The sequence below is a fragment of the Miniopterus schreibersii genome (assembly GCF_964146895.1).
Source record: "Miniopterus schreibersii genome assembly, chromosome: 2".
Lineage (NCBI taxonomy): Eukaryota > Metazoa > Chordata > Mammalia > Chiroptera > Miniopteridae > Miniopterus > Miniopterus schreibersii.
In genome coordinates, this window is record NC_138102.1 from 176,426,685 (window position 1) to 176,440,179 (window position 13,495).

At 41.1% G+C, this 13,495-nt stretch overlaps 1 protein-coding gene across 3 annotated transcripts in view; it reads left to right on the forward strand.

The window, feature by feature from the left end:
• Nucleotides 1-13,495, forward strand: part of TCP11L2 (t-complex 11 like 2) — a 34,797-nt gene that overhangs the window by 16,935 nt on the left and 4,367 nt on the right. For all 3 annotated transcript variants that reach the window (XM_081129146.1, XM_081129148.1, XM_081129147.1), the window contains exons 7-9: nt 7,176-7,363; nt 7,577-7,758; nt 10,855-11,027. In XM_081129146.1, coding sequence (XP_080985272.1) covers nt 7,176-7,363; nt 7,577-7,758; nt 10,855-11,027 — 543 coding nt within the window. The remainder of the gene's footprint in view (nt 1-7,175; nt 7,364-7,576; nt 7,759-10,854; nt 11,028-13,495) is intronic.

Genomic DNA, 13,495 nt, shown 5'->3' on the forward strand with positions numbered 1-13,495 from the left:
GCTGTGGATACTGCAGTGAACAAAACAGAATACAGCTGTGAGCCCCAAGGAGCTGACATTCTAGTAGACAAACTTATATTATCAGCTGTGTTGTTAAGTGCTGTGAAGGAAAATAGGATAAAGGGGCAGAGGGAATGGTGCAAGAGTGAGGGTGGGGAGTGTTTTTTTTTAGATGAGGTGGACTGGGAAGGCCTCTCTCACAAGTGACATGTCAACAGAGTTTGCAAAGGAGTGAGGAAGGGGGATGTAAAGATGTGAGGGAAGAACATTCCAGCCAGAGCAGCTGCAAACACAAAGGTCCTGAAGCAGAAACTTGTTTGTGAGGTTGGACACACACAGGCAGACAGTGTGGCTGGCCTAGAGCAGGCAAGGAGAGAGAGCTTCGAGATGAGGCCAAGAGGTAGACCCTGCATATAGAGCCTTGTCAGGAAATGAGAGGAATTTCGATTTCATGCCAAGGATGATGGGAAGTCCTTGGAGAGTTTTGAGCAGGGGAGCAACATCTGATTTTCATTTTTAAAGAATACTTTGGCTCTTGGGTAGAGAATAGATTATATGGGAGCAAAGAGGGAAGCCAGGGTACCAGTTAGGTGGTATTGTAGTTGCTGGGGCAAGAAATGATGGTGGCTTGGTCAGGTGGTCGTGGTGGAAGTGATAAGAAGAGGTCATGTTCTGGGTGTATTTTGGAAGTAGAGTAACAAGATTTTCTGAAAGTTGGATGAGGGAAAAAAGAGGAGTTGAGGTTGTCACCTGAGCAACTGGATGAATAGTGATGCCTGTTAGGGAGATGGGGGAGATGGGGGGAAAGGAGGTTAGGAGAAGCTATGGAATCAAGTTCAGTTTTAGATATATGATCTCTGAGGTCTTGTTTGACATCAACATTGAGATGTCAGGTAGGCCTTTCAATGTGGGACTAGAGCATTGGAGAATGGGGATATACATTTGGAAATCATCAGTATATTTATGGTAGATGAAGCCACGGAACTAGATAACATGTATGAAATGCTTACCACATTCTAAGTTCTTTACCTGTACTGACTAATTTAATCTTTATAATAACTTTAGGAACTCACTCCCCATTTTATGGATGAGGAAACCGAGGTATAGAGAGGTTAAACCACTTGCCTCCATAATACAACTTGTACATTTTAGAGCTGGGACTCACCCGGGCAGTCTGGCTCCATGGCCCATGCTCTTATCCACAATATTACACTGGATGAGATGACCTAGGGAATGAGTGTAGGCACTGAAGGGGCCTGACCTGGGATTCTAGAGCATCTAGAGCTAAAGAGAAGGATCCAGCAAAATTGAAACTATGCAGGAATATGTGCAAATGTCTCCATGTTTTGAATAAAGATAGCTTGGAATCTTAGCAAATTCCTTAATATAGGGTTGATTAGAGTTTTGTTAATCTCAAATGATTTGTTTCTCTCCTTAAAACCTAGGTTTAGTGTCCTGTAATTCATTTGCACCTTTCACATTGACTTGGATATTTCCAGAGATTTAAGAATAGAATGAATCCTGCTGTGCATATATATAGGTCATTATTGCCCAGCTCCAAATATGTTCCCAGAGAAGTCAAGTGTATGTCAGGTGTTAATTATATCCTTACCTGACTGCCAAAAGTCGGCCACTGTGCCCTAATATCAAAATAAGAGCCTCACAGTATCACACAGAAAGACAAAAATGTTGGATATTTTTGTGTGCATGATTTTTATAAAATAATTATTGGAAAATTAATATAGAGAAGTATTCTGAGTTTCTGAATTAACTACAAAACAGATTTTACTTGGCTGACTGAGATATTTTATATATGCATCTGCCTTGTTTAAAATACACCCAAGAGATTTCACTTATATGTGGAATTTTTAAAAAGCAACAAAATAAATGAACAAATAGAAACAAACTCATAGATTCAGAGGACATTTTGACAATTGCCAGATTTGAGGGGTGTTAGGGGGATGGATGAAAAAGGGGGAGGAATTAAGAAGTGTAAATCAGGCCATGGCTGAGTGACCTAATTGGTTGGAGCATTATTCTGTACACTAAAACGCTGCCAGTTTGATTTCCCATCAGGGCACATACCTAGGTTTCAGGTTCGATCCCCAGTCTGGGCGTGTATGAGAGGCAACCGATAGATGTACTCTCTCTTTCTCTCCCTTCCTCTCTCTCTAAAATCAATAAAAACATATCCTGAGGTGAGGGGGGAAAAAATAAAGTACAAATTGGTAGCTACAGAATAGTCACAGGCATGTAAAGTATAGCATAGAGAATAGCGTTAATAATATTGTAATAACCACAGGATGTGGCAAAAGTAGGTTTACAGTTTGTATGGAAAATAATATAATAACAAATAAACAAGAATAAACTCTGTGTTTCACATACTCACAACTGTAAACCTACTTTTCCCCCACCCTGTATATATGGTGTTATATGGATACTAAATTTATTGGGGTGATCACTTCTTAAGTTACATAAATATCACTATGTTGTAAAAAAAAGTTCATACAATATGATTTCATTTTTATAAAACTGTAGACAAAGTGAATTTATATCTAGTCACAGAAGGTAGATCAGTATGTTTGGGGATGGTGAGGTTGGGGGTAGGAGGGAGGGAGAAGTGGGGATGATTACAAAGACCACTAGGAATCTCTTGGGGGTGATGGATATGTTCATTATCTTAAGTGTGGTGATGGTTGTATATATCAAAACTTATCAAATTGTACACTTTAAATGTGTGCAGTTTATTGTATGTCAGTTATATCTAAGTAAAAATATTTAAATTTTTTTTAAAAGAATGGGATAGGATAAAAATAAAATATACCCAAGAAAGTCCTTGGCAATGATTGGTGCATGTATTAAGCATCAAAAAGATAACCACATTAAATCCAAAAACTAAATCACCTGTAGAAAGAGTAACAAATTACTCCTGAAGGGGCAATACCACAAGCAATTTTTAAAATACTCAGAAAGAAAAAAGTTTCATTTATTTAGATATTTTACATTTGATAAAATGTTCTCATGAACTTCATGTGATTCTTTCAAAAATTCTATGAGCCATAAATATTTTTTAAAAGTACATTGTACTGCATTATGGTTGTCTTTGCCTGGCATACAAGGCATTCAGGATATAGTTATGGAACATTTTAGAGATGAGCAAACTGATGCTCAGCCATGACCTGCCTAAAGACAAAATCACACAGCTAATAAGTAGTGGAGCTAGGACTGGAAGCCAGGGTTCCCATAGCTACACCAAGATTAAACAAGCTGCTGCTTTGGCAACTCTCTTTGATTATTCAGTTTTGTCTTATATGAGCTGGGTTATATTGCAACCAACAGAAATCAACTCTGGCTGATTTAGCAAAAAAGGAAGTGAATGGAAGGATGGAAGCTAAAGCTAAAATACAGAAAAGCTAAAATACCTACCCTGAGCAAGACCAGAAACAAGAGAGTGTCAGGAATCGGTTAGGAAAAAAAAAAAACAAGAAAAAGCTCCTGGGCTCTGCAGTCGGGATGGTTTATGTGTACCTCAAAATGGGTCATCCTTGAAGGCTGTAGTCACCGTTTAGAGGCCCAGGTAAGAGTCTCATGGGCATGTGATTAAGGCCAACCCCTGGTCAAGGGCCTCTTAATTGACAGTCACAAAAGGAAGCATGGAGCAAGGGAAAATGGTTTCTCAAAGAAAATCAGTACCAAAAGAAGGGAGGTGAGGTGTCTCTAGGCACAAAAGAGCAAATGTCGTTGGTAAGAGAACTATATTCTTCTAACTGAAAAATGGGTATTTGGTCTGCATATTTTCCAGAATATTGAAAATGGGGGACATCTGAAACCTTGCCCAATATCTGCACCATTCTCAGTTTATGTGAATGGTGCCTGCTCAGAATTATAAAGGCCAAGAGTGAGGCTGGCCACTCCCCAAATTCAGGATGTAGAACTATTGCCTTTTTAGGTGTCACATATTATGTTTAGGTAGGTTCCATATTTCATGCTTATATACCATATTAGAAATCAACAGGGATGCTATTATAAATGATATTTTGTAAAATTTTTATTTCCTAGTATATAGAAATATAATTGGTTTTTAAATATTGACTGCACCCTGAGACCTTGCTAAATTAACTTATTAATTCTAGTAGTTTTCTGGAGTATCATGCAGGCTTTTCTCTATATACAATCATGTTGCCTGTAAACAAAGACAGTTTTACTTCTTTTTTTAAATCTCTATACCTTCTATTTCTTTTTCTTGCCATATTGCACTCGCTAGGACCTCCAATCAAAATGTTAAATAGAAGTTGTGAGAGAGTGGATTGTTGCCTTTTTAGGGGAAGAATGTTCATTTTTTGACCATTAAGTATGATGTTAATTGTAGCTTCTCATAGATGCTCTTTTTCGGGTTGAGGATGTTTTCTTCTAGTTCTAGCAGACTGAGAGATATTTGGTCACATGTTTTTTCTGCACATACTAAAGTGATCTGCACCCCCACCCCTTTATTGTATTAATGTAGTAAATTACAGTGATTGATTTTTTTCTAATATTAAACCAACCTTGCAGTCCTGAGATGTTTATCCCACCCATTGGTTCTTGTCTATTAGCTTAATCTTATCTGCCTTGCTAATGCTTTCTTAATGATTTTTGCATCTGTATTTATGAAAGATATTGCTCTGTAATTTTCTCGTAATGTCTTTACCTGATTTTGGTGTCAGGGCAAAGCTGGCCTCATAAAATGAATTTGGGAAGTGTTCCCTCCTCTGCTTTCTGAAAGAGTTTGAAAAGCACCCTGTGTGTTTTAGTTTGATTTGCATACACTGTGTATATTAGTAAACATTTTACTGGATGAGAGTGGAAAAGGAAAGATAAATGCAGACATGTAGGATCAAATCAGTTGTCAATTCAAAGGAGACTGTTTGAGCCAATCTTTAGCCCGTGGTTGCCTTCAGGGATGGTGAATTAAATCAGAAGCCTACCAAGTCTCTCATGCCACATATAGAGAGCAGAGGCTTTTTGAGAAGCACCTACTGTGTGACAAATACAACTAGAAAAATATCTGATCGGTTTCTAAAGTAAGTGGGCCTGCCAAGACAAAGCCAAACATTTCACACACCTACAGGTTGTGCTGTGAGCTAAATCAAAGGAAGGAGAAACAAAGGTTGCAGTTTGGACTCTCAGTGATCTCACCAGTGAGATGAAAATGAGACGAAAGCACATGAAATGTTGAATGACAATATTTTAAAAATAGAGAAGCTGGTTTTCAGTTCAGCTGTTTAAGAGAAATGACAGCCAATTGAAAATTCAGATTCATCCTGAGAAGGGAGACGAGATTGATCCATATAATCAAGATGGGCGTCCTATAGGAAGAGGGCTTTGGGTTGGGCCACTAAGGACTGACAGGATTAGGATTTAGAGAACCAGAGAGAGTTTCTGGGCGATGGGGGTGGGGGTGGGGTTAGGCCAAGCCTCCCTGGCAGGAAATCAGGAGCACATATTGGTGGGGAGTAGTCAAGTTAAGTGCTCTTGGGTCTCCACTGCTCCTGGGAAATTCTTAGGTAAACACACCTGTAAAGCCATTGCCTGCTCTTGTGTTTCTCTCTCTGAGTAGACTAGGAGCTTCTTGAGTGCAGGGACTGTATTTACTCATCTGTGATTCCCCAGCACTTGGTGCAGTGCCTGGTGTGTAGCAGGTGCTCAGTTACCATTGAATCAATGAGTGGATAGAGAGACTCTTATTACTGTCCCCATGAAAGACCTAGGGTACAAGTGCCTCGTGAATTTGACCTTGCTTTTAGAGCCACATAGAGCAGTCAGTGTTCTAGTTGGTGAAGTGAAATCTCAGCAGATCCCTTAGAGAAACCCAATGTTTCAGTCTAAACTCTTGCTCTTTCTGCTTTACCAGTTGTACTTGATTCTGGCTACATATTAGGATCACCCAGGGTGTTCGAACACAGATGCCTGAGCCCCATCTCAGACTGATTAAATCAGAATCTCCAGGAGCTGTGCCCACAATCATTTTTTTCTTTTTAAAGCTTCCCAGATGATTCTAAAGTCAACCAGGATTGGGAACCACTATGCTGCACTCTTGCTTTTGTTTGAAATAACAAAATGGCCTTTTAAATGTGTCAGCTGTAAATGATTACCCGTGCAATATAAATGCTTATTACTGCCACATTGTAATTATATCCATGATGATTTCTGCACACACTCTCTCTGTTGGATATCTTTTAAGTAAGACTGAAAGTCCTTTACATCTTTATAAACAGAACTGGAAAAACCAAGAACAATTTGCCAACTGAGGAGAAACAAAATTGTGAAATTCTGGGAGTGTTGTAGCTTTAGTGTGGCAAACAGAGCTACTCATAAATTACCCCTGTTTAAGTACCAGGTCTCAGCAAGAATTTCAGGGCAACAATTCTTTATTTTTTTCTCTGGCTTTAAAAAAAAAAAATCTGCACCTGTGTTCAGATGCACCTGCATTTTTTAGCAGTTGCTGCCTTATAAATTCTACCAAATACTACTTTTATAAGAAATGTAGTATAAAAAGCAACTTGTTTCTAGTGGGAAACCTTAGTACTGGGTCTAAAGTAAAATAAAGTGTGCACATCAGAATGCACATGCATTTTGGGAAAGACATAGCTCTAATCAGTCACTTAGAGGGGTCCAGGACCCAGAAATGTTTAATAATCAATGCCTTTATTCTAAATACCTTCTCTGCACAAAACTCAAGGTTGTGTGTGACTTGGCCTGTCTACTCAGCCAGTGCCATCTGCTGCCACTCTCTTCCCCCTACTTCTTTATGAACCAGCAATACAGATTTTGCTGGTCCGTCTAGAATGAACCATATTCTGTCACTTTTGGGGGTCTTTGTATGGGCTGTTTTCCTGGCCTGGGGTGACAGCCCTTTCTTCTGTTTGCCGTGTGTCTTCAAGTGTCACAGCTCTTTCTCTTAGACTCTGCTCTGGACATCCTCTGCTCCCTCCACTTCCACTGTGCCTCTAGTATTCTTTATTTTCTGCTGTAATCGTTAGCTTACGTGTCTGTCTTTCCATCTGGACTGTAAACTCTTTGAGGGGTATGACTGTCTTCATTCGTGCCCAGCACCTAGCACAGCATCTGTCCTGAAGAATGCACAAATGCAGGGATCCATCAGTCGTAGGACAAATGTGTGGCCTTTTCACTTGTAGGTGCTCTTGATAAAACTACAAAATGGATAAAAGAATCTGTAAATGAAGAATTACTTTCTGCTTCCGAGACCGCTCTAACTCCTGGGGCTGAAACCAGCTCCAAGCCAAGCCTGAGCCCTACCCTGGTGCTAAATAACAGTTATTTGAAACTGTTGCAGTGGGATTATCAGAAAAAAGAATTTCCAGAGGTGAGTGATTTTTTTTTCTTCCCTCAAGTTTTCCATTATGTTCATTTTTACATTCTAACTGCGAATCAGAGGGTCTATGTGTGTTGCCTGTAGTGTAATGACTTTACTGAAATCAGATAAAAAATGGGAGTTCGGATATACTATTGCTTATTGTACATTTTGATGGTATTGAGTGTTCCTTTCTATTTCTCCATTTTTAAATAAATATGCTAGACGCTGATAACAGATGAAGCACGTCTCCAGGAACTGACAGAAAAGCTGAATCAATTGAAAATTATCGCCTGCCTGTCCCTCATTACCAACAATATGTTGGGTGCTATTATCGAAGGCCTACCTGAGCTTGCAGACAGGCTGAAGAGGATTTCGGCTGTTCTACTCGAAGGCATGAGCAAAGAGTAAGTTCCAAGTGTTTTCATCTGCTCCGCCTCATGTTAGGCTCTGCATGTGTTTCAGAGACTGTGAATAACCTTGGGCATCTGGATGTGATATTCAGAACTGTGCTTTAGAGAGGCTTATCACACACCTTTTTCTAGAATTTCTTTTAATATCTCTGGAGGCTTAGATGTCCTTTCATAGGAAGCAAGAGGTCTTTTCCATGACAAGTGCCAGGGTGAGTGTAGCATTTCCACTGAGGATGGGTGTGTACAAAAGCTCTCCTTTGACAGTGACGTGGAAAAAAACAGGAACCAGAAATCCACCTAGCTCGGTGTTCAGAATGCCCCATCAAAGAGGCTTTCCAGATTAAGTAGTCCTGACACCATCGTTTTTCTGTAGTGAAATGTTTACCGGCTTTACTGATCCCACGTGCTATGAAATCTTTAGAAGTAGTGACCTCTCTGTCCCTTAGGGATGTTACACAAGTTCATGGAAGGTTTTGTTTTCATGAAATCCGTTTCCCAGTGTCACACCTTCATTGAACACTAGAATCCCACTGAGACTTTGCATTTAGGTCATCCTGCTGGGAATCCTGTCCAAGTCACAAAATTCCTAATCTTAGCCAATGACTGCATATTTCCATGGATCTTATGTGGGTTAAGCGCCTCCTGCTGGTTGGTTCCCCTTTTAGGTGTTTTCAGGGACATGTACGCTACTCCTCTCATTGAAGGGAGGGAGATGCACCTATTTTGCCAAACTCCCTCCTATTACACAAAGAGCACATAAATTACTTCATAAAGTCCTAGAATATTAAGAGCCAAAAGGAGCCCGAGTGGTTACAAAATCCAGTGTTCTCACTCTGAACTGAAGCCCAAGGATTTGCGTTGGGCTGCACATCAAGAAAAGGGCAAACCAAGGCCTGACTCAAGGCCCTGCGTGTTGTATTAATTTTTTTAATTGTTCTGAATACTTTTTTAATATTATAAAACTATTATAAAACGTTCTGGAGAGTAATTGGCATAGTCATGCTCTATGAGAATAATCTCTGAACAAACCCAATCTTAAATATTAAAATTATTATTAAAGCTAAAAATACATTGGGGTTTTTTTTTTAGTTTTTAGTTTTATTTTTCAATTACAGTTTACTTTCAATATTATTTTGTATTGGTTTTAGGTGTCCAGCATAGTGGCTAGACAATCGTATACTTTACAAAGTGTTCCCCCCGGTATTTCCTTTCTACTGATTCTTATGCTAACCTGCCACGCTCATTTACTTCACACTCAAGACCTATAATGAAAAGAAACCTCTGTTTTTGCAATTGGTTTTATCTTAGCCTTTCCTCACACTGGACAATCATTTTCTAGAAACTTTTTAAACCTTTACTGAAACACCAATGCTACTTAAGTATTAATATAAAGCATGGAACAGAGTGGCTACTAAGAGGACAGGTCTTTGGATCTAAATCTAGATTTTTAAATCCCAGCTCTGGTATTGACTTACATACGTTCCCTCGAACAAGTTCCTGAATCACTCTGAGCCTCACTTCCTCTCTTGCAAAAAGGGAGTGATATTTGTGCCTGTCTTGGTGTTGTGAGAACTCAAGGTGATCTGTGTGAAACATGTCCACAGGTGTCTGGCACATAGCAAGTGCTCAATAAATGTTAGCTTTTGATATCTATTTAGTTGTTAAATCATTCTCTTTATAGTTGTTCTGCCTATCTGGTTGTTTTATTATTTTGTTTAATCCCACCCACACCCACACCCACACCCACACATGTGTTAGGAAATGGTTACAGTCAATTCTCAATTATCCTCATTATGGATGGGGTAATAACATAATATAAAAACGCAAGTGATTCTAAATACTCAGTAGACCCTGATGTGTCTTATATTTGGTTTGATGATGCATTTTGAAAACCATCAAGAATTTTGCCTTCGTTATTGTGACTAGGAAGCCATGGCTTATGCCAGAATTAATTTTTCCTTTAGCCTAAGAATTTGTGATTAAAAGCAGGAGGAAAATGGGTAAAAGTCAGAAGGTAAAAATTTTGCCGTAAATATTCTAACTTTGGGTTGTAGAACCCCAAAGGCAGGTCTGGTGTGGATTTATAACCAAGTCCGGTCAAGGGAGAACACCAAGGACTTACTGCTGCTTCTTGTTCATGATGTCAATAATGATAAACAGTCTTTTTCTTTTTTCCTTCTTATTACTCAGCATTGACTATGTGCCTGACAATCTGCCAAGAGCTAGTACAGTCACATAGTGAGTTTAGTATTTGAGCTGGAATTTGAACCCAGGCCTGTGTGACCACAGCTTATGCTTTAACCGCTACATTACATTGCCTCCTGTCATTGGGCCTCTCACCCTTTAATTCCCATTTTAAACAGAGTTGTCCTAAAGACCCTTTCTGGATGCTGAGATGCAGCTTTCAATCATCATTCCCCAATAGTGTAGACTCAACAAATGCACTTTCTAATTATCTCTTTTTCCTTTCCTATTAAATAACCAACCGCTAAATACTTTTCACAATTCCTGGACTCTATCTTTGCACTGTTGATCAGTTGTTTGAAAGTAGCAATGAGAAGGAGCTTCTTACCTTGGGTCATGAGACGTCAAGAGTTTTAGGCAATTTGCCTTTATGATATTGACCTCTGAATTTCTTCATTTCTTGTTTTGATTGGTGTTATAGGTTTACTGCTCAGGCATAGATAAAGGAATTGATTTTACCCCATTTTCCAAGCTGAAAAAAACCAAATCTATGAATGAATCCACTCAGACCAAAGGGTTTATTTTAAAAATAGGTATTTTCTTACCCTTTTTAATAGCCCTGCATGAAAATGCAGGGACCACATTTTTCTGCCTGTGCTTGTCTGTATGAGCACTATGTACAGAACTGAGTGGTTTAAAGCATGTAAAAATCTGTTCCAAATAAGGGTTGGTGATTGGGAGGAGTTACTATTTTCTAAGTTCATGGAATAGAGGTAACTGTTGTCTGTATAAGAAAAAATGGGTAAATATTTTAAATAAGTTGGTATATTAAAAAAGCAACAACAGTAAAACTGAGGAACAAAAACTCAAACTCTCCCTGATGGGATTTTGTTTTCTGTTTTGCAGGACCTTTAACTTGAAGGAAGTCCTGAATTCTGTCGGTGTTCAGACTTGTGCTGAGGTTAACAAGACCCTGGTGGAGAGAAGCTTACCCACTTTAAATGCTGAGGTTCAAGCTAATCTCGTAGGTCAATTTTCAGGCATCGAAAAGGAGGACAATCCTATTCGGTCTTTGATTGGTGGGTCCTCACATTTTTCTTGTTTTCTTCCTCAATTCCAATTTGCTTTAACTTGCTGGTTTTGACTGATGGTGTCAGTCAAAATATAGTCTTAAACAGGTTAAGAATAAATATTGAAAATATGAAGAAGGTATTAATATTTTAAAGGATTTGTGATGTGCTGCTGCTTCTGTGTGTATATATAGTGGAGTGAGGGGTATTTCAGGGCCTTCTGTCTTACTGTCCAACCAATAGATTTTTATGAAGAAAATAACAAAATGCTGCCAGCAATGTTAAAATCCCAGGTCCATATGACAGTCCAAACCAGCTGACAGTATGTTCACAGAAAGTAGGCATCAGTCCTGCTACGGGCCAGCCTCAGCCCCCTAAAGTCCCTTTCTCAGTCAGGCTTAAGGGGACAAAGAACGAGAAGGCTGTGGGACTGGGAGGCATAGTGGGGGGCTTTTCTTGTACTTGCTAAGAAAGTGGATATCTAGGTGTCAAGCTGCGTTGGTAAGTTGGGGAAATGGAGAATGTATCAGTTAGGACATTTTCTGTTACCTGTGACTGAGAATCTAAACTAGCGTAACCAAAAAGAGAATGTATTTTCTCATGTAACTGAGAAGACCAGGGGGGAGGCTGGCTGCAGGCACAGCTCAGCGAGAGCTCAAACTGTGTCCCAGCACTAATTTCCCCACTCCCAGCACTCAGTGCTGCTTCCTGTGGACTCGCCGTCTCACGGATCGTCTCTTCCCGCACAGTGAGCCCACTTCCACTCAAGCCTGCACCTTCCCAGGTTTAAAACAAGGAGTCGGCTTCCCTCGTAGGGCATTGGCTCCAGTTGGCCTGACTGTAGGTCATATCCCATTCTTGAATCAGTCTTGGTGGCCAGAAGGAAAGGAACTTAGGGCCCAAGACATGTACTCAGTTCCTGGACCCAGGGCAAGTCAGCTTTACCTTAACACCTGGTCTGAGAATAGGGGAGAGATGGTTTGTCCCAAACAAAACCGGGTGCTATGTTAAAAGAGCGGTGATGTGGGGCACAAAGCAGGTGTCTACTATTGAGAGCAAGAAATAAAGGCTGGAAGGAAGAAGGGAGTGTAGAATTAGAATATACTAACATTCTGGGACTAATCTGCAAGTTTTTGAATTACAACATTGACTTCCCTAAAAATATAAATACTTGCTATTATTTATTTGAGGCTCTCAAATGGTTCCTCTCATCCTTACCCCTGGGGACACAGAATGCTGGAAATCTAGGCCACACAGGCCACTTAAAAGCTCAAGGCTTCAGCCCCTCCCCCAGAAAAGAGCAGTCTGGTGTGCAGGCTGCGGAGAGGTGGCAGTTGATCACAGTAACAAGCGCAGCATGCCCACGGTCACCTGTGGCTGAGCCCCCTGCTGCATAATCCTCATGAGGCCTGCACACTAGTGGGGGACGAGCTGCGTGTGGCCGAGACTGCAGAGTGTCTGCCCCTCTTCCTCCACGGAGCAGCATCTCCCAGGTGTCAGCTCTTCAGCTGGGGACCTCTGGCTGTGCAGGCAGACTTGTCACCAGTGAGGGTTATGCTGTATCCTGTACCACACTGGGCCCACAGATGACATTCCATAAGTACTTGTGGAAGGGGTGACTGCAGCAGACACTTAGTGGTTAAGAGACTCTCCCCCAAGGTCGCACAGCTAGCCCGTTGCCGAGTCAGGAGCCTTACTGAGCCTGTCGGAGTCCCGAGCTCGTGTTCCTACCTGCCCTGGTCGGAGTGGGAGCCCCTGCTTGCTGGCGGGGTGGCCGGAGCGCCCAGGTGTCCTCTGTGCCCTTGCTTTAGGTGAGGGAAGTCCTTGCCGCGCCATAGGGGAGAGGGAAGCTGGGGGCCAGGAGGTGCCCCTGCCCTGACGGGGCCCCTTAAAATCCGGTGAAGCACCTTTCTCCCAGCCCTCTCTCCTGGTCCAACTTTCCTGTTCTTTTGAAAACTGAAGCATTTTTAACCTCATTCAGAGCACTGTTGCCTAGCAACTCGAATGACTCACTGGAGCGGCTCTCCTCCCGCTCTGGGAGCCAAGGGCACGCCTTTGGCAGGGAACTCGGTTTGGCTGCTCCTAACTGGACAAATACTTCTGTCATTTTAGTCTTGGCCTAAAAACTGACTCGCCCACAGAGGAGGCAGAACCACTTCTCAGCATAATAACAGTTTTGAAAGAGTTTTATCCTTTAAACAATCTTGCGTGAAGCTGTTGGACCATAACTGTGATGAAAATAGACTTGGGCTCCTGAGAGTCAGGCGGCCAGTCTAGCAGGAAATTCAGTACACGTCGATTCTTAATTTTCTTCCCACAGAGGAGTTAGACTAAATTAGGCACTTAGAGGACATAAAAGGACGTGCCTAGCGTGCCTAGCGTTAGCCAGGGTTTTCCTCCCAGGTGCGCCATGCCTGCCGTGGTCCCCGCAGTTTGTCCCTAGGCAATGTGCTGTTTGTTCACAACTCGACTACAGC